The following is a 27,524-nucleotide window of genomic DNA, read 5'->3' as shown; positions in this document are numbered from 1 at the left end:
AATGAATTTAGGTTTGTATACATTGAATTTGAGGTACCAGCAGAACATTATAACTTATAAGGCATATGTATTTGTATAAACAATAAAAGCACTTAGAAGACTGACAATCAAGAGAAATCTGAGGCTGAAGCCTGCCCATTTCACTTGAATTATCATCCTTTTTTTTTTTTTTTTAATTTTTTTTACAGGGACAGAGAGAGAGTCAGATAGAGGAATAGATAGGGACAGACAGACAGGAACGGAGAGAGATGAGAAGCATCAATCATCAGTTTTTCGTTGCGTCACTGTAGTTGTTCATTGATTGCTTTTTCATATGTGCCATGACTGCAGGCCTTCAGCAGACTGAGTAACCCCCCGGTCAAGCCAGTGACTTTGGGTCCATGCTAGTGAGCTTTTTTTGCTCAAGCCAAATGAGCCCCGTGCTCAAGCTGGTAACCCCGGGATCTCGAACCTGGGTCCTTCCGCATCCCAGTCCCACGCTCTATCCACTGCGCCACCGCCTGGTCAAATTATCATCTTTTTAAAAAATCCTTTATATTTTGTAGATACTGTTGATATTCAATATTGTGTTTCAGGTGTACAGCATAGTGGTTAGACATTTATATTACTTACAAAGTGATTCCCCAATAAGTTTGTACCCACGTGACACCATACATACTTATTACAGTGTTATTGACTATATTCATACTTTACCTCCCTGTGACTTTTATAACAGAACAGAGTCCAGCAATATACCCACATCTGCTTGGTTAATTAATCTATGACAAAGGAAACAAAAATATACAATGGGGTAAAGACATTCTCTTCAAACTAAAAACTTGTTGCACAGCAAAGGAAACCATCAACAAAATGAAAAGACAACCTACTGATTTGAATTAACTTTATATGAAAGCGAAATAATGACTTCTTCTAATATCAGTGACATCAAAAAAGTACAAATTTAAAACTTCATTTTCCTATGTTTTCCAGAACCTGCACAGATTTACTCACATTCCTTCAGGAAAGTGCTTAGACCGCTCCGATGTCCTACATCAAGTGTTTCTCTCCAATTGTGACTCCAGTAAAATGACTCAAAAGTGGGAAATGAATAACATCCATAGTGTTTAGAAAGAGTAAAAGGAACCAATAACCTACCGACACGTAAATTTTCACAGGACTGAAAACCGCCTGAAACCTGCTGCAACTATTAACTCTGTACAGCTCCAAACCCAGAACCTCCTGATCGGTTTGAAGGACATTAATAAACTGTGATTTTTACAATAACATTATCATCTGCAGTTACTGTTTACAAAACTGCTTTTACCTTAAACTTTGTAGATGTTTACATCTTTTTTGTTGTTGTTTTAAGATGATGTTGGTAATTTGTGCGTTTAGCCCTGTTTAGAACAGAGTTGAAAGCATTGTTGTCTTCTTTGGGATTACACTCAGGGGTCTGAAAGGCAGTTTAATTTTTTTTTTTTAACACACTTGAAAAAAGGTTGGAGTAACCAGACTTTCATATATAACTTGGTGATTATCAACCTGTCCTGTCTTTATTTAATTTTACATCTTTTTGAAGCACTGCCACAGGTCATTAGCCAAGGTGGCCTTCCTTCACAGTCATGCTGCTTTTTTGAAAGGTGAATTTCAACACATTTAGTGCCTCTTTCATTTCTCAGTATATATTTCAAGAGCTTTTGATGAAATGTATAGGATGGTAATGATGGAATTCTCACCACTATGAGGAATACTTTTACTGCTCAAATGAATTTGTGTGTGACCATTTGCTCTGAAATCAAATGTTGTATGGCTTGAAAAATTAACAATATGAAACATCCCAAGGCTTTTCCATAGGGATTGAAGATTGAATGGCATTATTAACTTCCTTACTTGCTGACATTCCCAGTGACCTCTGTTGATATGAACTCCTAAGAAAGCAAAGGGGTCTACCAACTAGAGAAGAATTATCCAGTGACATTTGGAATTTACTTTTCCCAATACTTGTTATTATAGCAAACTAGGAACAATTCTCAGTTTAAAATCCTGAAATGGGGGTAACAAAAACAAAACACCACTGTAAACCAAAACATCAATGGTTCATTCTAACAGGGAAGAATTTCCAGGCCCTTGTTAGATTAAGCCTTACAAAGCTCCTGTGTATTATAACCTAAAGTGTGCAACCTTTCAAGCCAAGGGTGAATGGATGTATCATCTATATCTTCAGCAAATGAAATTTCCTGCATATTTTTAAAATTTAAAAAAAAGGCTATTTAAAAATACGGTTCATTATCAAATATGAACTTTCTGTTAGATTAGGTGTTAGTTCCCTAGTGTTTAATTTTTTTAGGAAGCATATTTCTATTAGTATTTTTCCAGTGAAAAGAAGACTTGTTTGGTTTTAAACATTTATTAATACAGTATAAGAAAACCAAATATTGCAAATGCTCAATTAGATTTTAATTTCTAAATAGTCTTTTATTACTCAAAATATTAAAATGCTATGTTGAGTGGGGAGGAAAAAGTAACATGAGGTGGGGATGGCAAGTAAATTAAACATTTCTGATCTTGTAATCATGATATCATTACAATGAAAGGAATTCACAAACTACTGCCATAGGGAAATATTTTTAATTAAAGCTTCAAAAAAAAACAACCCTACATTTGTTTAAAAGAAAAGCCTACGAATTTGTTTCTTCCAAGCTCAGCTTAAATTTGGAGTCAGTTAAATATCCTAAACAGTTTTCTTTATAATTTTGAATTGTCAACTTGTATTTTGCTACTGACCTATGATCAACCATTTTAACTTTCATCTGTAGGGATGTTTAAAAAGGAATAATTTATATGGTTATGTAATTGCAAGATAAGTCAGCTATAACAAAGTAAGGTAATTGGTACTTTAATTACTTGTGTTTGCAGATAGGCTCCATTTTTCTTGTTGAATAGATTATAACGTTGTTAACTATGCATAGGCCTAAGAAAGGTGGCACATAAACTTGTGCATGTAAATTTTAAGTGGGTATTTTGTGCAATTCGTTAATATATTCTATGAAAATGATTCTCTATATTGAAATCAGAAACCTTACCAAACACACACACAAAAAAAATCAGAAGCTGCTGCCATAATGACTATTTTCTACTGTAGGCTGCTTTGGAAATAATTCCCATATCCTTGCTTTGTAAGTTGATAATATATCACTATGCATTTCTACACATTTTATAAATTTGATTTGTACAGATTTTGATACACTGTATGTTTCTGTAGAAATTGTATAAACAAAATTTTATTAGGGATAAATTCGAGAGGTTTATGTATATCTTATTTCTGGGTTGCTTGTTTTTTAGGTGAGAAAAAATAAAATACTGTATTTTAATTCATGTGATTTTTCAGTACTTGTAGTCATTTCTAAATCCAAACACTACACATTTGAAATAACTTGTTTTAACTGTTCATAAGATAAACATAATAGCTAAAATATCATAAACCATAGTTACATATTTAGGTGCTTGAGTGTTGATTAGAATTCGACTAAGAGTGTGCTTAGAATACTCAGAACTTACATATATGTAGAAATCAAAGGTTTATTTTTACCTCTGTTTGCCTATGTATAGCAGTTCTTTTTTTAAGTTGCTTATACAATTATAACAACCCCAGCAACATATATCTTTCTTGACAGTGTATTCTATAATAATTGCCTATTGAAAGCAAAATTTGGCCCTGGCTCCTTGGCTCAGTGGTAGAGCATTGGCCTGGTGTGTGGATGTCCCAGGTTTGATTCCTAGTCAGGGCACACAGGAGAAGCACCCATATGCTTCTCCACCCTTCCCCTCACTTCTCTCTCTTCCCCTCCTGCAGCCATGGCTCCACTGGAGTGAATTAGCCTCTGCCTCAGTCTTAGTAAGAACTTGGTTACTGAGCAATGGAGCAGGGTCCCAGATGGGCAGAGTATCCCCCACTGTTGGCTTGCTGGATGGATTCTGGTCCAGGCACCTGTGGGAGTCTATCTCTGCCTCCCCTCCTCTCACTGAAAAGAAAAAAAGCAAAATTTTCTTTTAAGTCAAAATTCTCTTCAACCTAAGTGAGTTGAAGGAAAGGAAGCCTACCAAAATGAAGTCAGAAATAGGTCATAGGACTTTGTAGTGCAACACACAGCATGTCAAAAGATACATGGCTACTAACATCCAAGTAAGTGACAGTGTTGATTTGGGAATTTTTCTCTAAACTGACTTGGCTATTGTTATGTCTTCCAATTCTCAGCTGCTGTACCTAAGTAACATGAAAAAGTGACGTAGCACCAGACTGGAGTAAATGGAGGCTCACATATTTCCTAAGATTGTCTTTCACAGGGATCTTGGAATGAATTTCATTTCTAACCAGAATGTAATTGGGGGAAAAATCCTCTTACAAGTCAATGGAAATATGACAAGTACCTGACCCAAGTCAGATAACTAGCTGGCCACTAGTTTGGGTATGTGAAAATTAATCCATGTGAAAGCACTTTTAGAAAGTATTGAGCATTATGAAAAGGCATATTATTCATTAGAATCAAAAATATGTTGCAAGAAAATGGACAGAAGAATGATTTGGGGGAAATATTACCAATAGAAATTACTGATTTCAATGAGAGAGGAGTGAATTAGAAATTAATGGAGAGACTGTCTCTGAATTCAGTAATTGCTTCTCAGTTCTCTTTAAAATTTTTGAAATGCCTATAGAGGTTATTGGATGCCAGTGTTCTAAGTGAATCAGGCCTGGCACCCACATCTGAGCAGAAGTGGGATGAAGACCTCTATAATTTTAAGAACAATGTTACAGTCTAGTCATCTGAGTAGTCATCCACTATGGTGGATTTGTCTGTATTGGAATCCCTGTTCTACTACAAATTACTTGTATGACCTTGGATAAGTCATTTAACCTCTATGGTTCATTTTTCCCTTTTGTAAATTGGGAAAATGAGTGTTTATTTCATAAGATTGTTACTAGGATTGAATAAGTTAACATTTATAAAGTGCTTAGAATTATTTTTGTATGCATTCAGGTAATATAAATATTAGCTATTATTACCTGGTTTCAAAGTCTTAAAACCCGTCTATAGTCAGATTGTAAGACAGCTACACTGCAGACCTTCTATGAAGGCTATTAGGTGTTTATGTACTTGTGCTTTATAAGTGATATCATTACCCCCAGTTTACAAGTGAAGAAATGAAGTTCAGAATTTAAGTTTCCTCTTACACTGGGGGTGAAATGGTTATCCATAAGTGAATAAATTTCAACATCACAACATTTATATAGCATGTGTAGAATGTTATTTTCAGTGGTCCATTTTGACCCTTGGGTAGAATTAAGTGCATCTTGAATTTTTTTTTTTTTTAGAGTGCAAAAGAGACACACAGGAAGGGAGAAGTATCAACTCATAGTTGCAGCACCTTAGTTTATTCATTGATTGCTTTCTCATATGTCCCTTGACCAGTAGGCTCCAGCTGAGCCAGTGACCTTGGCCTTCAAGCCAGCAACCTTTGGGCTCAAGCCAATGACCATGGGTCATGTCTATGATCCTATGCTCAAGCCAGGACCCAGCGCTCAAGTTAATGATCTTGGGGTTTCAAACCTGGGTCCTCAGCATCCTAGACCAATCTATCCACTGCACCACCACCTGGTCAGGCAACAATTTATTCTTTAAATTATGAAATCTGTCATGGGATTTTGATATAAGCAAGTAAACTCTAGCTCTATTAATTAATAAATGTAGCTCTGACCAGTTGGTTCAGCAGTAGAATGTTGGCCTGGCATGTAGAAGTCCTGGGTTCAATTCCCCATCAGGGCACACAGGAGAAGTGACCATCTGCTTTCCCCCCTCCCCTTGTCTCTCTCACTCTCTTTTCCGCTCCCACAGCCATGGCTCAATCGGTTTGAGCAAGTTGGCCCTGGGCATTGAGGATGGCTCAGCCTCGCAAGGTATTAAAAATAACTGGGTTGCCAAGCAGTGGAGCAGCAGCCCCAGATAGGCAGAGCACCACCTGGTAGGGGACTTGCTAGGGGGATCCTGGTCGGGGCACATGTGTGAGTCTGACTCTGCCTCCCCGCCTCTCACTTAATTAAAAAAAATTAATAAATGCACAAAACAAATTTTCAGTAGGAAATAAAGATGACTATATATGGACCTATAATATTCAACAAAGGAGCCAAAAATACACAGTGGAGAAAAGAAAGACTCTTCAATAAATGGTGCTGGGAAAATTGGAAAGCCACATGCAAAAGACTGAAACTTGACTAGTTTGTCCCCATATACAAAAATTAATTCAAAATGTATCAAAGACCTAAATATAAGATCTGAAACAATAAATCACATAGAAAACATAGGTACTAAATTTAGACCTTGACTATAGAACACATTTTATGAATTTGACCCCAAAGGCAAGGGAAGTAAAGGCAACAATAAATGAATGGGACTCTATCAAACTAAAAAACTTATGCACAGCAAAAGAAACAGACAAAATAAACGAGCAGCCAACCAAATGGGAGTTGATATTCACAAATAGCAGCTCTAATAAGGGGTTAATATCCAAAGTATATAAAGAACCCACAAAGCTCAACAACAAACAAGCCAATTAAAAAATTGGGAGAGTGCCTGAACACTTTCCCCAAGAAAACATACAAATGGCCAATAGATAAAGGAAAAGATGCTCATCTCTGCTATTAGAGAAATGCAAATCAAAACTACAATGAGATAGCCTGACCAGGCAGTGGCGCAGTGGATAGAGCATCGGACTGGGACGCAGAGGACCCAGGTTCGAAACCCCAAGGTTGCCGGCTTGAGCATGGACTTACCAGCTTGAGAGTGTGGGGTCACTGGCTTGAGCCTGGGATCACAGACATGACCCGACCCCATGGTCGCTGGCTAGAGCCCAAAGGTCACTGGCTTGAGCAAGGGGTCACTCTGCTGTAGCCCCCGGGTCAAGACACATATGAGAATGCAATCACTGAACAACTAAGGTGCTGCAATGAAGGACTGATGCTTCTCATTTCTCTCCCTTCCTGTCTGTTCCTCTCTGACTCTGTTAAAAAGAAAACAACAACAAAAAAACAGTGAGATACTACTTCACATCTGTTAGATTGGCTATTATCTAGAGAGGTATTAACAAGTGTTGGAGAGACTGTAAGGGAAACCTCATTCACTTTTGGTGGGAATGTAAACTGGTACAGCCATTACAGACGACAGTATGGTGGTATTTCAAAAAATTAAGAATAGAATTTCCATATGACCCAGCAATCCCCTTACTGAGTATCTACCCAAAAAACTCAAAAACATTGGTACTCAGACACATGCACTCCCAAGTTCATCACAGCATTATTCATGGTGGCCAAGACATGGAAACAACTAGTTTCCTTCAACAGAGGATTAAAATGCAGTACATATATACAACGGAATACACTCAGCCACAAGAAATGATGACATATTGCCATTTACAACAACATAGATGGACCTTGAGAACATTATACGAAGTGAAATAAGTAAATCAGAAAAAGCTAAGAACTTTGATTTCACACATAGGTGGGATATAAAACAGATGCATGGACATAGATAAAAGTTAAGTGGTTACGAGACAGGGGAATAAAGAGGGACAAATATAGTGATGGAATGATTTGACTTTAAGTGATGCGCACCCAACGCAATCAACTGTTTGAATGCCATAGAGATGTTCACTGGAAATCTATGTACTCTTATTGACCAATGTCACCCCAATTAAATTTAATTTCAAAATAAAAATTTTTAAGAGAATAGAGATGACTAGACTTCCATGTGCATACCTATGATAGTTCGTATATTAGGCAATAAGAGATTAACAATAGAATAATTTTGCCTTACCAGGCAGTGGCGCAGTGGATAGAGCGTCGGACTGGGATGCAGAGGATCCAGGTTAGAGACCCCGAGGCCAGCTTGAGCTCGGGCTCATCTGGCTTGAGCAAAAAAGAATAAAAATGCTCACCAGCTTGGACCCAAGGTCGCTGGCTCGAGCAAGGGGTTACTCGGTCTGCTGAAGCCCCCGGGTCAAAGCACATATGAGAAAGCAATCAATGAACAACTAAGGTGTCCCAACAAAAAACTGATGATTGATGCGTCTCATCTCTCTCCGTTCCTGTCTGTCTGTCCCTATCTATCCCTCTCTCTGTCCCTGTAAAAAAAAAAACAAAAAAAACCAATAGAATAATTTTAACAATATACTGTTATATACATGTGGTCTCCCTCTCTGGTAAGAGACAACTAAGTGACTAACAGATACTGACTGGACATGCTGGACAAAGGGATGATTCATGTCCAGGTAGAATAGAGGGTGGAGAGGCAAGAGATTTTATCATGCTACTCAGAATGAAGTACAATATAAAATTAAAAATTGTTTATTTCTGGAAATGTTCCATTTAATATTTTTGACCATGGATGCGTGAAACTGTGGAAAGTGAAACCACAGATAAGAGGGAACCATAATATACAAAAATTAAAAATTAACTGTCCTCATAGAGCTTACTTTTTTTTTCTCTCAAAAATATGGAATGCTTCACGAATTTGAGTGTCATCCTTGCGCAGGGGCCATGCTAATCTTCTCTGTAACGTTCCAATTTCAGTATATGTGCTGCCGAAGCGAGCACGAGCTTACTTTCTTATATGCTCACTTTACCACATCAAGTCATACTTTTCAATCGGAATCTCATGAGAATTAGTCCAAAGTGGTTGATTTCTATAGAAAAATTTTATTTTAAAAGGACTGATCTTTTAAGTGGCAGTACAGTTCAACTTTCTTCTTGCTATTCCCCAAGTAAAATCATTGCAGCTTTGTAAATATGTTCAGTAGCATATATATATATATGTATATATATATGTGTATATATATATATGGTTTAAGATAATGCTCTAGCCCAGGGGTCCCCAAACTACGGCCCGCGGGCCGCATGCGGCCCCCTGAGGCCATTTATCCGGCCCCGCCGCACTTCTGGAAGAAGCACCTCTTTCATTGGTGGTCATTGAGAGGAGCACATTGACCATCTCATTAGCCAAAAGCAATCCCATAGTTCCCATTGAAATACTAGTCAGTTTGTTGATTTAAATTTACTTGTTCTTTATTTTAAATATTGTATTTGTTCCCGTTTTGGTTTTTCACTTTAAAATATGTGCAGTGTGCATAGGGATTTGTTCATAGTTTTTTTTATAGTCCGGCCCTCCAACAGTCTGAGGTACAGTGAACTGGCCCCCTGTGTAAAAAGTTTGGAGACCCCTGCTCTAGCCTGACCTATGGTGGCGCAGTGAATAAAGCATCGACCTGGAAATGCTGAGGTCGCCAGTTCAAAACCCTGGGCTTGCCTGGTCAAGGCACATATGGGAGTTGATGCTTCCTGCTCCTCTCCCCCCTTTCTCCTTCTGTCTCTCTCCTCTCTCTCTCTCTCCCTCTCTCTCCTTTCTAAAATGAATAAAAAATAAAAAAAAAACTTAAAAAAAAAGATAATGCTCTATTTGTACTATCCTAAGACAAGCTTATGATTTACTCCTTACAGTAAATGATGCTAAAAGCAAAATACTTAAGAAAAAGGCATCCAGTCCTGTTAAATTTGGAAGTGACTACTTTGGTGTGTAAGGGCCCTTAGAATCTTCTAACCCAGCACCTGCCTTTATAGATTAAAAGACCAAAAGGCTCAAATATTTAATAATTTTTAAAAAGCAAAGACAATTTTTATGAATGAGAAAGGCTTCTTAAGGCCCCTAAAGAATAAATTTGCCTACAATAAGTCTGCACAACAAAAGCATCATAAAGTCAAAAGACAACCGACAAAAATACTTACAATGCGTCACAAAGGGTCCTTTTTCTTAATTCCCACAAACTACCAATAAAAAGACCAATGAGACAGAAAACCACAGGAAACAAATGGCTCTTAAACAAAAATAAGCTAAACTGCTAATAAGAGGAACCATTTTTAACATGTCAGAATAGCAAAGATTAAGTCTGAGAACTATTACGTTGTTAAAGATAAGGGAATAGGCACTCTAAAACATTCATTGCTGTGGAGTGTATATTAGTACAGCTTCTACTGAGAAATTTTGGCAGGCCACAGTAAGTTAACAAAAGCACCAAAGCAGTTTCTAACATATACCTAGTACCGATTTTAGTGGTCATAAGTAGCAAATTTTAAAATGTACAAATTTTTGTTTTTATAGGACTTTACAAAATCATACAAAGCTATTCTATTCACAGCAACATTGGTCTTAAAGCAAAAACAAAACAACAAAAACCCAACCTAACTTTAGGGAATTAAATTATTATCTATTCAATAGGAAACTATGCAGATAGCTATTTAAATCAACATTTAACTCTACAATGATGAGACTAAGGGGCAGTACTATAGTAAGCTCCAATTTATTTAATATTAATATACATACATTTAATGTTGAAGAATAAATTATTGCATTCTTGGGGTTGCCTCCTGGGAGAACCAGGTAGCTGGGAATCAAAGATATAAAGCATCCAATACATAGCCCTTTTACATTGTGTACCATTAATGTTTAATGGTACGAATGGTTTCTAGTTTTTAAAAGAAAAGGTGTTCATGAACAGACCCCTAAGTACAGGACGGTCTGGGATAGAACTCCATTCTTATCCCTATTTCAATGCTTTCCTACATAATTAGTCTTCAAGTCTTCTAGTCTTGGAAACATACTAGTCTAATCTTTCAGAGATTTGAAATTTTAATCTATACTTACAAAACATCCAATTGGAGGACTCACCTCAAATCCTGAGTTTATTTTGAATCAGCTCTAGACTGAGTCATTCTTAGCTTGGAAACGTATTTTATATAAAGAATGGAATGAAAGCAGTCACAAAAATTCACAAAAAGATGACAATTGATCTAATTTATACTTAGAAATCCTTAAGGAAACATACTTTTACTCTATTTCAATTTTTTTAACATTCCTTCTAGGTGTTGTTTTAAATACTTTGCCACATTCTCACTTAACTATTAAAACAGTGACACAGGTATTAATCCCAAATTACAAACAAGGAGAAACAAGTTCAGAGGTGAAGTTCATGCAGCTAGTTTTGTAGAGCGGGGGAACTGGAATCCACACCTAGGTATGCTTCTAAAATGTATTACTGGCAATTTTTAGTGTTAACTCACCTGAAACCAGAAATATTTAAATGTTTTCACTTTATGAACAAAACCCCCACATTTAAATCTATAACCATTAGGACATGATTAATAGCAGACAATTATAAAAGCGTGAAGACTTTGTCATTTGCTCTGCTCATCATACTGATGCCTCACTTCCACTTAAAACTTTGGTATTACATTTATAAAATAATACTAAGTATTTATTACAAATATCACATAAGATAGACAAGCAAGGCTCCCAAGGTTAGATAAGAACTTTGGCTTCTACTATAAAACTTAAGTAACTAAGATTGTCAGGTTCACCTATAAAACTATCAACAAATAGGTTTCTTCTGCATTTTGCAAACATAGTCAAGTTTCACTAATAATCTGATAACTATTCAAGTTACCTAAATTCAAATATAAGCAACTACTTCAAATGAGCATTTCTCAATTTCTTCCCCTTGTATAAATTCCTAGTGAAATTTTATCAAATTTGCGATGGGAGATGACAATAACCATGTCAATTGCCTTCTTAGGTTACCAGAATTCTAAAGATTAAGACCACACTAATTTTTAAATTTAATTCAAAATTCACCCCAGAATTTTACTTTGAATAGTTTACCAGAAAATGCAAACCTTATTAAATGATGTGCTTAAGTTTGTGTTTTTAGGTATAGATTTACTAGACTAGTTCCTTTGCTTCATATTAAAGTTTCCCTTGCCTGACCAGGCAGTGGCACAGTGGATAGAGCGTCGGACTGGGAGGCGGAGAACCAAGGTTCAAGACCCCGGGGTCGCCAGCTTGAGCCCGGGGTCACTGGCTCAAGTAAGGGGTCACTCCGTCTGCTGAAGGCCCACGGTCAAGGCACATCATGAGAAAGCAATCAATAAACAACTAAGGAGCCGCAAGGAAGAATTAATGCTTCTCATCTCTCTCCCTTCCTGTCTGTCCCTATCTGTTAAAAAAAAAAAAAAAAAGTTAAAGTTGCCCTCAAGATAAACTGTCAGTTTAAAAAAAAATAAAAATCCTGAGTTGTGGACAAGTTAGCTAATAGAAATCTCAAGAAAACATTCATTTGGAAAACTGCAGAAATTTTTAAAATTCTTTAAATTCCATATCTGATTTTTAAAGAACACTTTGTGAATATGAATACGGGCATTATCTTTTTTCTTTTTAACCAAATTATTTTATGAAATCAAGTGTGTCTAAAAATTAGGCAGAAATACAAAAAAGTTGACTTGCTTTCAGACCCTATGTATTTTTTAAAGTGAAATCTAATTTAATATATTAACACAAAGACAATAGAAATAATATACATAATTTTATTACAAAACTTTTTAAAAAACAATGCAACATTCTAAATAACCCAAAATTTACTACTGAGACTAAACTAATTCCGAGTCTGCTTTGCCACCATACACAAGTCAAGAAATTAAAGAAACCATTAAATATTTAGAAACATTTAACATCAGAAGCCTTAAAATCTAACTGTATGCAGTAGCCCCTCAGAAAGCTACAACCTGCATTTTTAAAAAAGTATTTTCTCTACAAAGAACCTTATCAGCTATACAAAAATCTGTACAGTTTTTATACTGAAGCTAATATTGAGCTGCACTTGAATTCACATTCTTAGCCAAACAATTGCCTGAGCATACAAACATACTCCATACACATTACAGGACAGCCATTTATTCTTCATCTTCATCCTCTTCCTCCTCCTCATCATCTTCCTCTTCTTCCTCTTCCTCATCTTCTGGTTCGTTCTTCTTCTTTGAGCCTGTTGGCCTGCCAGGACCCTTCTTTCCCACTTCACTTTTGCCCTTGGCACGGTATGCGGCAATATCCTGAAATACAACAAAGAAAATAAAATCAGCATCCGGTGTCATTTCTCAACTGAAAACCACTACGTTGTAAACAATCTAAGATTATTGACCAATAACCCTGGTGGCCATCTAAAAAAATTACTGCCTAACTCAGTTTTGAGGGCATTTGTTCCCTCCAGGCTTTAGAAAGCTAATTGACATAAAATGATGCAGTGGTGTTAATGAGATCATGTCACTCCTTTCATTACCAACACTCATTTACCTCACTGAGCCCAGCTATACCTTTCAACTTCGTATTTTAGAGATATCTGCATGAAACAGATGTGGCCCCAACTTTGTCAAACAGAGACCTATATAATCACAAATGACAGTTTACAGGCAGGAATCTACCTGTGCTACCAACACTGGTTCCGGTCAAAAGAAAGGAGATTTCTCCATTAGTTTTGTTGCCTAAGAGTACCATTTTCATCAGGCCTGTTCAAAGCGCAGCTGACAGCCGTTAGAACAAGATCACCTACACTTCCCAACTTTCTACAGTTTATATCCGCTTCTAACACACTCAGAAAATATCTATCTGGTTTCAACCCTGGTTTTAAAAAGTGTACCTTTTCATATTTCTCCTTTAGCTTCGCTGCTTTTTGCTCATAGGGTTGCTTATCTTTGGCTGACTGTTCAGACCACATTTCACCCAGTTTTTTTGCAGTATCCCCAATGGACAAACCAGGGTGTTCACTTTTGATCTTTGGGCGATGTTCAGAGCAAAACAGGAAGAAGGCAGATCTGAAAGGAAGTAACCGAGTTAATAAACTGAATGAAAAAAAAAAATCAAGGGGCAATCTGAATTACCTTAAAAAAACAAAAAACAACTTACGGAGGCCTTTTAGGCGCATTGGGATCTTTTTTCTTTCCCTTCTTGTCGCCTTTGGGAGGCACGTAGTTCTTCATCTCCCTGTCATAGCGCGCTTTGTCGCTCTTGGCCATGTCCTCGAACTTGGACTTTTCCTTTGCTGACATGGTCTGCGCGCGTGAAAGGGGCAGTCAGAGCACGGCAGGCGCGTGGGCCGGGCCCTCCGGGAGACCGCGGGCGGGTTCCGGGCCGCACTCCCCGGGCCCCGGCTCCCGGCTCCGGCCGTCCTAACCGAACCCTGCCCGGCCCGCCTCGACCTCGGAGGGTCGGAGGGCTCGGGCTCCGCGGGCCCGGCCCCGAGTTCCCGCGCGCCCGGAACCCGGCGGCGCCGGCCCGCTCACCTTCCATCTCTCCGAGCACTTCTTGGAGAACTCGGAGAAGTTGACGGAAGAGTCCGGGTGCTTCTTCTTGTGCTCCTCCCGGCAGGTCTGCACGAAGAAGGCGTACGAGGACATCTTGCCCCTCGGCTTGTTGGGGTCTCCCTTCGCCATGGCTGACAGACGGCGTCTATCTTTGGGGCGAAAACCCTATGGGTGGGCGCCGGCGGGGCTCGGCTTCCCGCCCAAATCCGCGCGCGCCCGCGCCCCGCCCCGCGCCCGCCGCCTCCGCGCACGCGCTCCGCCCGGCCCGACCCGAGTCGCCCCGGCCCGGTCAGTCTCCTCAGGCGCGAGCGGCCGCGTCCCTCCCGGAGGCCGGAGCTCCGCCGCCGCCGCCCGCCCGCCGCCCCCCCCCCCCGCCCGGGGCAGGAAGGGGACGCCGCGGACGCCCTCGAAACCCCTTTCCTGACAGAAATGTCCACCGGCTTCCACGGCGCGAGCCCCAGAGTTGTCGCCTCGAGACCGACATTTAAAAAAACACGACCGGAACTGGTCCCGGACGAGCTTCCCGGCCGCCGTGCACAGCCCCTGGCCCTCCCCGGCCCGCACCCCAGACTCCGCTCGGCGGGGCGAAGCCCGAGAACCACTGCGTCCTGTCCGGCTGGAAGGCTATGAGGGAAGAGGGGACAGCAGGCCCGCCAACCCCAGGGAGTCGAAGGGGATTCTTGCCTGGTGGTAGGTTTTCCTCAGAGTTGCGCCGTGCGACCGGGTCTGTCCGAGAGGCCTCCCTCGCTGAGCTCCGGCGTGAACTGGTTTATCGCTAACCCAATCCTCAGCCTCTTGTTTTGCAGAGTTCTCCGCGCCACGGCAACTTGACGTGCCGGACCGCAGGCCACACCCCCGTCCCTATGATTGGGTCTGGTGATTATTCAAACCCCTAGAGGCCCCGCCCTCTCCCAATAGAGATTTTCCATTGGTCGGTAATCCGTCTGGCCCGCCCCTCCGCCCCCAGCCTAGCAGGTTCGGTGGGTCGCCCAGGTCGTTAACTCCCAGACCCGTTAGAACCGGTCAGGAGGGGAATGTATTGCTCGATCCTGATTGGCGGCAGGAGGAGGGTTTGAAAAATGGCGGGCCTGACTCTGACTGGTTAGGGCAGTAAACGGGGGGAGTGGTTGGCCCGAAAGGGAAAGCCCCGCCAGATTTAAAAATACTGGGGGTCGTTCTTTAAAAGTGGCGGCCGCGGCGTAGGTTGCCGTCACTGAGGTAACAGAAGCAGCCTGCTCCGACCGCTGGCTGGGTCCTGGTTCTCCTCTGCCCTGTCCAGAGAAGAATAAAAGGGGAAAGACCGAGGCGCTTGCCCTGCGGAGCGGTTGCCCAGCTCTGCTGGTTGTCGCTGAGGTTGGGGTGGAACCCTAGGAGGACAGGAGTTAGCCGGGAACCTGGAAGAGGGCGCGGAGGGCAGCCGTTCCCGCCTCTCGAGGGGTGTCCCAAGCCGACCTAGAAGCGAGGCGCTTTCTGCCGGTGGAGTTTCCCTCAGGAGGCCCCTCCCACCTCTTTCCCTTTCCCCTTTGTCTCAAGTGTCAAATACCGAGAAGTAAACAAGAGCGCCTTCGGGGACCCGACGGGGCGGGGGCGGGCGGCCTCTCCCTCGGCCCCGCCCTACTCTCCGGGTCGGGATTGCGGGCTGTGGCCGCCTTGCTGGGACCCTCTCCCCACCAGCCCGCGACGTTGAGAAGTCGAAGCCCTGCTGACCCACTCCCCTTCGGCTAGCCTAGCTGTCACCTTGTTATTCCCTGTCTTGTCCCTCTAATGTGATAGTTTTTAAAACGCTTTCAATATCAAAGATCCATTTGACACTCCCTTAAAACCAATATAGATGATGCACCCTACCCTCAATTGCACATATTCACCAAACTGCATCACAGCTGCATGTTACAGACTCCTCCAAACCTAGGTTAAACTTCGTTTTAGTGGCTTGTGAGAGTCCACCAAAACTACCTTTACCTCTCTACTGTCACAAACTGCTTTATTCCCAGGGTGGAAGGACTTTGACCGACAGTATGCTATTACTGTGTTATATTTAGTTTTGAACGCTGTTTTTTCCGATTGGCACATATGTTGCACTGACAACTTTTAAGTTGTCTGTCTTATTTTCTCAGTAAGTTCACTGGCATTTGTTGACTCTGCTTCTGCTTGGTTTCTTATTGGTAATCACACTCAATAGAACCTCAGAACCAGCAGCTATTAATCTAGATTTATTAAGAAAAACTAATTTTTTTTAAAAAAATGTATTTTCCGTGAAAATAGATATTTAATTGCAGAACATATATGCATGTACTTAATGCTACTGAATTTAAAAATAAATTTGAAAGGTGAAATGCATGAGTGATCTGTTTATTGCTATTTAAATACTATGGTATGATTTACTTTGTCAGTTTTTATTTTTGTGTGCTTTATAGCACAATTGAACTGACCTCATTTGATAATAGGGTCATTGCTGATATAATTAGATAAGAGGAGGTCACACAGAAGCTGGGTGGGCTCCTAATCCAGTATGACTGGTGTCCTTATAAAAAGGGAAACTTTGAGCACAGATACAGGCTTAGAGTTAAAATTATGTGAAAAATAACACAGTGAGAATGTGGCACTCTACAAGCTAGAGTGAAAAGCCTACAATAGATCTTGCCCTTACAGCCCACAGAAGAACCCAACCCAGCCAACACTAATTTACATTCTTTACTCCATCACAGCAGAGAACAGGAAAACATTTCTATATTTAATCTGTGTTTACTGTTGATGCCAAGACTTCACTTTCATGCTGTACTTCCTGACCTAGAAGTAGCATTGAGATGCACAGTGAAGTGATAAATGAAGTAAGGTTTAAGTGTGATATAAACAGTTGTTGGTTACAGAACAATTCTTTTATTGAATAAAAATCATATGCTGAAAGAATCTGATAACACAAAGAAATCTAGTCCCAAATGTAGTTTTGAAAAGATGAATTAAATACACCAGAAGCCTAGTTCATCATTATGAATTACATTACAATTACTATTACTATCAGAAAATTGAAATATTCTATTAAAAGGTAATACTGAAAGTGTTTCTCATTGTGTTCCTAATCATGTTATGGTTCTAAATGGGAAAATAAGAGTGTACTTCTAAAACTCAACTTTAGAACCATTTATTTCCAGGAATACCTCAATTTCATATATTCTAAAAAAAAAATTCCAAATTTATGGGATTTTTTTGTTGTTATTGTTTAGCGAGAGAGACAGACAAGGGCAGGTAGGGACATAGACAGGAAGGGAGAGAGATGAGAAGCATCAATACTTAGTTGCAACATCTTAGCTGTTCACTGATTGCTTTCTCATATGTGCCTTGATGGGGGTTGGGGGACTCCAGCTGAGCTAGTGACCCCTTGCTCAAGCCAGCAACCTTGGGCTTCAAGCCAACAATCTTTGGGCTCAAGCTAGTAACCATGGGGTCATGTCTATGATCCCAAGCTCAAGCCAGTGACCCTGTGCTCAAGCTGGGGAGCCCGTGCTCAAGCCAGGGACTTCAGGGTTTTGAATCTGAGTCCCGGGCCAACATTCTGTCCACTGTGCCACAGCCTGGTCAGGCCAAGATTTATGTTTATCAAAACGATACCTTTCTAAAGATGATAAAGAAAAAAGTGTTTGTTCTTCATTTTAAAAAATGTATAAATTAAAATCCAGCAAGGACTTGTGATTTTGAACTCTATGCTAATATTCTAGGCTTCTGATTGAGAAATTGCAAAATGACATTTGGGGGATAATCTCTACAGTATCATTCAGCTTTTAAGTTGTATGGTTCTATAATTCTGTGAATATGTGATCATAATGTGGGGAGATAAATATTTTAACTTGTGCAATTGTTAGGTAGCAAGAGATTATAATTAAAATTTTAAAAGATAACTTGTGTACTAAGAAATTCTTTGGGTATGAATACCAATTAGTTGTGAGCCCATTAGTTCAGAACAGTATTTGATGAGATAAATGTTTATAGCTACCCAAATGTAATAAACTATATAAAGCAAACTGTAGCTATACAGTATTATTCAGTTGTCTTAGTCTTCAAGTAAAACTATCTCACCAGTTTACCCCTCCTTAGATGATGCCAATATATCATTTTATGTACTATATTTCCCCATGTATAAGACATTCCCATGTATAAGATGCACCTTAATTTGAGGGCCTGCCTGAACTTTGAAAAAAATTGTATTACATAAAGTTATTGAACTTAAGGTTTATTCATCATAAAATTCCTACAAACTCCTCATCTGCGCAAAAAAGCGGTAAATTCAAGTAAAAAAATCTACAACTATATAAGATGCACCCAGTTTTTAGACCCCCAATTTTTCAAAAAATGGTGCATCTTATACATGGGGAAATACGGTACCAAACTTTGCCTGAGTTCAGCATCTCACAAATTGTATCAATATAAATATTTAGTAATAAACTATTTATGAGTTAGGCTTAAAGATCTTTTTAAAGTAGGTACCCTATCCTGTAAGTAGCTATTCTGTAAACGCAAACTTATCTATAGCAGTGTCAAGCTGGCAGAATTATGTAGAAATGATCTGGGTTTTGCTAGCTATTGAAATTCTATCATTTATTCAATCAGTTAGCCTAAGAATTGAACTTCCCATAATCTAATCATCAAAACAGATTGCAGAATCTTGAGGGAAAGAGAATATACTTATACTTTGCTTTGTAACTCCCCCACCACAGAACAATAAATAAGTTCTCAATAATTATTTTTTATTTATTGATTAACTCATAGTCAAAATATAGTATACTTTATACAAGATTACTTACATATAAAGTAATTATTCTCACAAGTTGCATAGTTAATGTAAAAAACTAAAACCATTACTTTACACATATATTAGCTTCTTAGATGAATCTTATATTGAAGTTTAATATTTTCAAGTTGTTTTAAAGGCAGTGAGAAGAGAAGGATAAGCATACTGAAATATTATCAAATAGGCACATCCACTTATGAAGAGAGCACTGGTTTGGAGGCCTAACTACATACTCACTTAAGAGATTGAGTTTAGTGATGTAGTAAATGTATTTTTGAAGAAATTAAAATTCAAGTTAAGAAAAAACAAAAAACCTCTCATCCCATTGCTAGCATTTTCAATGAAAAAAACAGTAAGCAAACTTACTTTGATTTTTTTTTAAAGCTGTTAACTATTTTTGAGAATCAGTATTAACTAAATGTGCACCAAAAAAGTTACTCACTTTTGGCCTGACCTGTGGTAGCACAGTGGGTAAAAGCATCAACCTGGAATACTGAGGTTGCTGGTTCAAAACCCGGGCTTGCCTGGTCAAGGCACATATGGGAGTTAATGCTTCCTGCTCCTCCCCCTTCTCTCTCTCTCTCTGTCTCCTCTCTCTAAAAAATGAATAAGTAAAATCTAAAAAAAATAAGGAGAATAAAAAAGGACAAATGCAAAGTTCATGTTTTTAAATACATTAAAGATCTGTTGAAGCAATCAAAATAATTCAGCCCTGGCTGGATAGCTTGGTTAGTTAGAGCCTTGTACTGATGCGCAGAGGTTGCTGGGCATGGACAGGAGCAGATTGGTGTTCCTCTCCCCCCCTCCCCCGCCTCCCTCCCACCCTATCTCTCTAAAGTAAATAAATAAATTTTTTAAAGAATGAAAATAATTTAGGCCCTGGCCGGTTGGCTCAGCGGTAGAGCGTCGGCCTGGCGTGCGGGGGACCCGGGTTTGATTCCCGGCCAGGGCACATAGGAGAAGCGCCCATTTGCTTCTCCACCCGCCCCCCCCCCTCCTTCCTCTCTGTCTCTCTCTTCCCCTCTCGCAGCCAAGGCTCCATTGGAGCAAAGATGGCCCGGTGCTGGGGATGGCTCCTTAGCCTCTGCCCCAGGCGCTAGAGTGGCTCTGGTCTCCGCAGAGCAACGCCCCGGAGGGGCAGAGCTTCGCCCCTGGTGGGCGTGCTGGGTGGATCCCCGTCAGGCGCATGCGGGAGTCTGTCTGTCTCTCCCCGTTTCCAGCTTCAGAAAAATACAAAAAAAAAAAAAAAAAAAAAGAATGAAAATAATTTAAACTAAAATTCCAGACAGGGAAGAGCTCTTTACTGGTGTACTGATGATTTTAGGGAACAATTTGCAGATTTTAGGCCTGGAACTGAGACTCAATATACTAGGCCTAGGTATAAGGACTTTTACAAAGGGAAAGAGAATCTAGCAAGTTTTTGGCAATTGTGTGGGGTTAACACAATCAGTTGGAAACTAGAGGACACCTAAATGTACATAATTATCTATTTTCCACATAGATGGGCTGAATTCTCAGGTGGTATAGGAGGCTAGAATTGTGCCAGAAGCTTCTAAAAGGCAAAGTGAAATCTCGTAGGGTTTCATGGTATTTGTGGGTAAAAGTCTGGCTAGAGAGAGAGGATTTGCCAAAAACATATCCCTGGGCTCTTCCTGAAGGCATTTGCTATTTTGTGGAGTTGTGTAGACAGAAATGCAGAGAGACAAGCTCAAAACACCCAAAGAGCAGAAATGAATCTTCTCAAGTCTAAGGAGACAAAGACTGCCAAGGCTTCAACCAAAAGCTCACAGGACAATGTCTGAGGAACAGGAATGCAGCAGAGGTGAACTGGATCTTACTAAAATTTTATAACACAGCCTGGATACATATAGTTCAATCCTTCACTGGATTGAGACTATCAACCCCTTATCGTCCTACCTATTAGAGGAGTTGATTGTGCCTAACAGGGTAAAGATCAAATCCTCTCTAGTAGCCTGACTGGTGGTAGTGCAATGGAGAGAGCCTCAACCCGGACCACTGAGGTCACTGGTTTGAAACCCCGAAGTCTGAGGTTGCCAGCTTGAGCATAGGCTCATGGGCCTGAGCATGGGGTCTCTGGCTTGAGCACAGGGTCACCAGTTTGAGCTCAGAATTATTGATGATCCCAAGGTGGCTGGCTTCAGCCCAAAGGTCGCTGGCTAGAGCTCAAGGCTGGCTTGAGCCCAAGGTCGCTGGCTGAGCAAGGAGTCACTGATGGCTTGAGAATCCTCCCCCTTCAAGGCACATAAGAGAGGCAATCAATGAACAACTAAACTGAAGCAACTATGAGTTGATGCTTCTCATCTCTCCTCTCTCTCTCTCTTGTTCTCCTTCTCTTTCTTCTCCTCTCTCTCTCTTTAAAAAAAAATCCTCTCTAGTAGACGAGATCATCTGGAGTATATCATAATAAAAACCTTGAAAACTAAAGACAAAATATATTAGGAACCAGAGAGAAAAGAAACAGTAAACTTTAAAAAGCAACAACAATAAGTCTGAATGCTGACTCTTCAGTGGAATTAGGAAATCCAGTAGACCATAGAATGGCATCTTTAAATTTCTGAAGTAAAAATGCTAACTTCAAGTTGTATATCCAGGGAAAAAGGCTTCAAGAATTGAGGCAAAATATGGATGTTTCAGGAAAACAAAAGCTGAGAAAACTTATTGCCAGCAATCCTGCTTAAGGAAAATGGTCCTAAATCACCAAGAGGAAAAAAAGAACATAGGGTAGTTACCGCAGGTAAATTTTAGGAGTATTATTTGTTTAAAACAGCAATAATAATATTGTCCTGTGGGTTTTTATAACATGGAAATATATATTAGCACAAAAGATAAGAGGGATAAAGAGAGTTAAATTGTTTTAAGCATCTTTCATTGTTCAAAAAGTGATAAAAAGTAGTCATTTGTGTGTATGTGTGTGTGTATATACATGCATACATACGTAAATATGTGCATATGCAAAATTCATCCTCTTATATATAGGATACCAGGTCTTAAATAGTCTATGCTAAAAAGCCAATGACTAATGGCTATTAAGTATATTAAAATTTGTGTAACATTAGTAATCATTAGAGAATTGCAAATTTAAAAACCACAATAACATTATTTTATACCCACTAGGATGGCTATAATCAATAAGAGAAAATAGCAAGTATTGTTGAAGATGTGATAAAATTGGAACACATACATCACCAGTGGGGATGTGCAATGGTAGTTACTATAGAAAACAGTTTGGTTGTTTCTCAAAATTTAACATATATTTACCTAGTGATTCCACTCCTAGAATCTACCCAACAGAAATGAAAAACTATGCTCACACACATACACAAACACAAAACACAAAACCTGTATGCAGGTTTTATATATATATAAAGGCAATGACTTCTTTTTTCACTTGTAGAGCACTGCATTCAAAATAGTCAAGAACAATTTAGACTTGAACAATGAGAGCTACAGAATACAGTATGAAAATAAAGGAATTATTTAAGAGGAAGTGAATACAACTAATCTATTTAAGGAAAGAGTAGTTAAGAGTGTCAGGAACTCTTGAATTGTAATAGCATTGTAAATTTGGCCCATATTTAGCTGAAGAGCTATTGCTTTCATACAACAGGAAAAAATTATTTTATAAATATTTTAGCTACTCTTTTGTCTTTCCAATTAAATTTGTGATATATGTATACTATGCTAATTTTCTATCTAGCCAATGACAGGGTTTTTTTCTTTTACAGAGACAGAGAGAGAGAGTCAGAGAGAGAGATAGGGACAGACAGACAGGAACAGAGAGAGATGAGAAGCATCAATCATCAGTTTTTCGTTGTAGCACTTTAGTTGTTCATTGATTGCTTTCTCACATGTGCCTTGACCGTGGGGCTACGGCAGACTGAGTAACCCCTTGCTCAAGCTAGTGATCTTGGATCCAAGCTGGTGAACTTTTTGCTCAAACCAGATGAATCCACGCTCAAGCTGGCGAGCTCGGGGTCTCGAACCTGGGTCCTCCGCATCTCAGTCCAAGGCTCTATCCACTGCGCAACCACCTGGTCAGGCACCAATGACAGTTTTAAGTTTGGTAATGACTGAAAATTGCAAATTCTGGTGTAAATACTCATAAACATAAAGGTAACATATTTATAACTTTATTCTCTAAATAAGTTTGTTACTATGTTTAGTAGTTAGAATGCATTTAAAAACATACTCACAAACAACATGAGATTTTCAGATGTACTTTAAAAAGTAAATTTAAAATCTGGAATTCTATGAGACTAAAAAAATCAATAGACTGATGCATAGTTGAAGATTGGACTAATTAATAAAAAGAAGTATGATATTTACACCTTATAGGACAACCTTTAACAGAAATTCTAGGAATTTCTGAAACCAATTCTCTGAACAATGATTCTGTCTTTGTACAGACACAGCAGAAGTTTTTCTATTCAGTAATTTCGAGGCCTATTGCATTTCTACTTTTTTGGGGGGAGGGGTTCCTTTGGGAGGGAATTGGTGTCTTCAGGATTTTGTGAATGGACTAAATATAGTCCTAGAATCTGATTCTGCTCTCCCTGCTGAGTATCAGATAAAAAACAAGTCCATTTTCAATATCTCAAAACAGAAGTCAATGAAATAACTTCATACAAATGTAAGATAGTGTTAATATAGGTGCAATTTACCCAAAATAATCTGTATTTCTGAAGCCTTTCTCCTACATGAGGTCCCTGACATTCCACTATGAAGCTTCTGGATTCATCTTCAGTTTCTAATAGAACCTACTATCTTCTATTTACAGTGTTGCTTCCTACCTGCATGCACCTCTCACCACTTCAGCATCCTCATATACAATCATTTCATAAAAACCCTTAATCCTAAAGATCTCCAAAATGTCTACATTATGTCTAAAGCAAGTAAGTGAAAGACACTGTGAAAAACATAGATGTTGTTTTATGACAGAAGAGATGAGCAAAGGAGAAGACAGGCATTGAGGTAGGCAAGTAATAGTGAGAAGTAGTAAGGACAAGGGAGGGTTATGGAGCAGGTTGGACAAAGGAATAAGTATATGGAGCAGAACATTAGAACAAATTGTATTGCTAACTCCATATGTATATATTTAACAATATAACACAAAACAAAACCATGTATTTAACAAACTGCTTTGTGCCAGGTATTGTTTGTTCTAAGTACTCTAAAAATATTAACCCATTTAATACTCCTAATGCCAATAATATAAATATATTATTTCGTATTAAAGAGGAAGTCACTGAAGCAAAATTAATCAATTATTTGCCCACGGTAACTGTATCAGGATAAAGTCAGGAAAAGAAAAACCATTTTGGGTATTTCAGAGGGATGCTTATTACTTCTATTATTCAGGAACTCCTTACAGAAGGTTTGGAGGAGCAAAAAGAGATGGCGAGGTATTGTTATCCAGAGGTAACTACAAGAAGAGCTACTACCATCCTAGCACTGGGGGAACAAAAGAGAAAGTAGTGTTATCCAAAACCCACAAATGGCTGTGCTTCTCTGAGGCTTTTGGAACATAATCCCTGCATGGTTAGAACCGTGCCTGCTCACTGCTTTTCAGGTCCCCTCACTCCTGGAGCCAGAGTAGAGAAGCATGGTGCTGCTGAGGCTGCTGGAGCCTGAAGAGGAAAAATGCCTATATTCCTGTTGTCTTTTATTCTCCCATTAGCAGAACTGAGCATGAAACCAACTGGCAAGCGAGTCTGAGAAATGTTTGTTTTAGGATTCTAGTACCCTTGTAATAATATAAAGGAGAGAGTAGAAGGAGAAAGGAGCTGAGAGACAACAGACAAATAACCAGCACAGTCTAACAACTGGTAAGTGGCAGAGTTCAATTCTCAAGCATCTGGCTTCTGAATCCATGTTCTTAACCACTACAGACAATGCTATGACACCATAATAAGAGTAATTTATACATTTAAAATTAATATCTGAGCCTGACCAGGCGGTGGTGCACTGGATGGAGTGTCGGATTGGGATACAGAGGACCCAGGTTTGAGACCCCAAGGTCGCCAACTTGAGCGCAGCTCATCTGGTTTGAGCAAGGCTCACCAGCTTGAGCCCAAGGTTGCTAGCTTGAGCAAGGGGTCATTCAGTCTGCTGTAGCCCTCTAGTCAAGGCACATATGAGAAAGCAATCAATGAACAACTAAGGTGCCACAATGAAGAATTGATGCTTCTCATCTCTCTCCCTTCTTTTCTGTTCCTATCTGTTCCTCTCTCTGACTCTCTCTGTCACAAAATATAAAAATAAAAAAAAATTCATGTCTGATCATAAATGTGGGTTAGCAATAAAAAAAGTAGGAATTGTATTCATGGAATATTCTACAAATATTTAGCAAGTTCCTATTTTGTGTTATGCACTGTTCTGCTGGAAATACGAGAGGTTTTAAGAAAAAGAGTAGAGACCCCTTTTCTCCCTGTTTCACATTAAACATAATTACGTGGGAAGGAGTCAGACTGGCTTGACTTGAATCAGGTGCCCACCAAATGAACTGACACTGTAGCGGAGGGGTGGGTATGTGGAAAAACCTAGTGGAAATGCCCAATATAATCCTGAGACAAGGACTTGACTGCAAGTAGTTTATCTGCAAGGTTCAGGAAACACCTGTATGAAGTGGGGAAGTGAGACAAAAATGGGAAGGCAGTAAATAAAAGGTGCCTCACAAGCCAGCTTCCATTATTACTGACTAGACATAATCCTACCAGAAAACTCAGGGAAGTGGTATGAAAATATATGCCTCAAAGTTATCTCATTTGAGGGGCAAAGAAGTTGGGATGTCTGTATAACATTGCCTAAGGGGTGCTGAGATGGGAGGGTGATTATTCTCAAGCACTTCCAAATTGCCCTAACTACACTGAGATACCACTTTCTTCCACCTTGCAGATGAAAGAACTCTGCAAACGGATGCAGATACTGGCAGCTGAAATTCTGCCCCAGATCATTAAAGTGGTAAAACCAGAGAAGTATAGGCAGGGATCTACAGGGCCTATTACTTATCAGATAAAAATTTCTTCTGTTGAGTTTTTATGACTTCCAAATATTTCATGCCTGTGAGAGATTTACAAAGTAGAAAGTATAATACAAAGAGTATTTAGAAGGTTCTTGAAGGCAGGGAATGTTTGTCATGTTTTATATCTCTCATAGAACCTGGGAGAGTGCTATATATATGTCATTGGCTCAAATATTTACTGAGTGGATTTGTCAATGTAAGTAATACCTGAACGTATTTCCTAGCTTTACAAAGGTAGAATTATTTTTAAACTTTCATTAAAATCAATAAATCATTTCTGCTAACTTCTGAAAGAATTTTTTATGCTTTAAGAATTTTAAGCAATGTGGTCTTGTTCTATTCAATCATATTTCTTAAATCTAGACTATTGTAGATAACTCTTAATTGCTTATCCAATACTCATTCTCTCCTTCCTCCTTACTGTAAAAAATACCCTGATTATCCTTGATTATAAATAAGTTATTGATGGATTATTGCTAGTTCTAACCAACTGTGAGAATGCTATTCCGCGTAGCATGAGGGAAAAGCAAGAAAATCATAGATGCCAATCTTGACCTTGTTTAACTACAGAAGCAATGCCGGGAGGCATCTTCCCTCAACCTTCTTATGTAAGAAGAATAAACTCCTAATGATACTTTTAAACAGGTATTCTGTTCTTTGCAGTCAGTGATTCATAGCTTTCTTTTTCTTTTTTCTTATTAAGTGAAAGATGGGGCAACAGAGAGAAGACTCCCGCATGTGCCCCACCAGTATCCACCTGGCAAGCCCACTAGGGGGAGATGCTCTGTCCATCTGAGGCCCTTGGTCCCGTAGCTCTAACTCGGCAAGGAAGCTATTTTAGCGCCTGAGTGGAGGACATGGTGCCATCCTCAGCAGGGTGGCGGGGGTGGGGGGGTGGGGGTTGTGGGGGCACTCCCTCCAATGAGCTATGGCTAAGGGAGGGGAAGAGAGGGGGGGTGGAGAAGCAGATGGTCGCTTCTCCTTTGTGCCTTGATCAGGAATTGAACCCGGAAATTCCACATGTCCACCTATGCTCTACTGCTGAACCAACCAACCAGGGCTGATCCATAACTTTTTTTTTTTTTTTTTGTATTTTCCAAAGTTAGAAGCTGGGAGGCAGTCAGACAGACTCCCGCATGTGCCCAACGGGGATCCACTGCCATGCCCACCAGGGGCCGATGCTCTGCCCATCTGGGAAGTCGATCCATTGAAGCAGGAGCCATTCTAGCACCTGAGACAGAGGCCATGGAGCCATCCTCAGTGCCTGGGCCAACTTTGCTCCAATGCAGGGTTGGCTGCGGGAGGGGAAGAGAGAGATAGAGAAGTAGAGTGGGAAGGGTGGAGAGGCCGATTTGGGCGTTTCTCCTGTGTGCCCTGGCAGAGAATAGAACTGGGACTTCCACACCCAGGGCCATGCAGGGGCCGACGCTCTACTGACCAGGGCCAACCGGCCAGGGCCAATCTATAACTTTTTAAAGAGCATTTTCCTC

At 39.8% G+C, this 27,524-nt stretch overlaps 2 protein-coding genes and 1 non-coding gene across 7 annotated transcripts in view; 1 reads left to right on the top strand and 2 right to left on the bottom strand.

The window, feature by feature from the left end:
* GALNT7 (polypeptide N-acetylgalactosaminyltransferase 7) overlaps nucleotides 1-3,354 on the top strand; it is a 140,584-nt gene extending 137,230 nt beyond the window's left edge. For all 3 annotated transcript variants that reach the window (XM_066279143.1, XM_066279133.1, XM_066279122.1), the window contains one exon: nucleotides 970-3,354. In XM_066279143.1, coding sequence (XP_066135240.1) covers nucleotides 970-1,107 — 138 coding nt within the window. In that variant the 3' untranslated portion in view covers nucleotides 1,108-3,354. The remainder of the gene's footprint in view (nucleotides 1-969) is intronic.
* A 5,162-nt stretch (nucleotides 3,355-8,516) lies between these two features.
* On the bottom strand, nucleotides 8,517-8,623 carry LOC136321572 (U6 spliceosomal RNA). The gene has a single exon (XR_010728722.1). It is a non-coding gene; the product is annotated as a U6 spliceosomal RNA (small nuclear RNA).
* A 1,738-nt stretch (nucleotides 8,624-10,361) lies between these two features.
* HMGB2 (high mobility group box 2) lies at nucleotides 10,362-16,099 on the bottom strand. 3 transcript variants are annotated; one of them, XM_066279090.1, is made up of 6 exons: nucleotides 16,055-16,099; nucleotides 14,894-15,070; nucleotides 14,189-14,374; nucleotides 13,812-13,957; nucleotides 13,546-13,720; nucleotides 10,362-12,961 (listed from the first exon to the last, which is right to left on the bottom strand). In XM_066279090.1, exons 1-6 carry the CDS (start codon nucleotides 16,082-16,084, stop codon nucleotides 12,806-12,808), a joined length of 870 nt encoding a protein of 289 aa, XP_066135187.1. In that variant the 5' UTR covers nucleotides 16,085-16,099; the 3' UTR covers nucleotides 10,362-12,805. The 3 variants fall into 3 exon arrangements, with proteins under 3 accessions (XP_066135187.1, XP_066135205.1, XP_066135195.1); XM_066279108.1 differs by lacking the exon at nucleotides 16,055-16,099 and having other exon boundaries at nucleotides 10,366-12,961; nucleotides 14,189-14,354; nucleotides 14,894-15,044; XM_066279098.1 differs by lacking the exon at nucleotides 16,055-16,099 and having other exon boundaries at nucleotides 10,367-12,961; nucleotides 14,189-14,358; nucleotides 14,894-15,043.
* Between the last annotated feature and the right edge of the window lie 11,425 nt (nucleotides 16,100-27,524).

This window comes from Saccopteryx bilineata, chromosome 1, assembly GCF_036850765.1.
Source record: "Saccopteryx bilineata isolate mSacBil1 chromosome 1, mSacBil1_pri_phased_curated, whole genome shotgun sequence".
In the NCBI taxonomy this organism is placed as follows: domain Eukaryota; kingdom Metazoa; phylum Chordata; class Mammalia; order Chiroptera; family Emballonuridae; genus Saccopteryx; species Saccopteryx bilineata.
The sequence above is the reverse complement of the archived record's forward strand: the minus strand, read 5'-3'. Positions and strand labels throughout refer to the sequence as shown.

Coding starts and splice junctions, on each gene's coding strand:
- HMGB2 (XM_066279090.1), bottom strand. CDS start 16,084: ATGCAGTTTGGTGAATATGTGCAATTGAGG. Junction 13,958..14,188: donor AGTGCTCGGAGAGATGGAAG/GTGAGCGGGCCG, acceptor TCACGCGCGCAG/ACCATGTCAGCAAAGGAAAA. Junction 13,721..13,811: donor AATGCGCCTAAAAGGCCTCC/GTAAGTTGTTTT, acceptor ACTTCCTTTCAG/ATCTGCCTTCTTCCTGTTTT.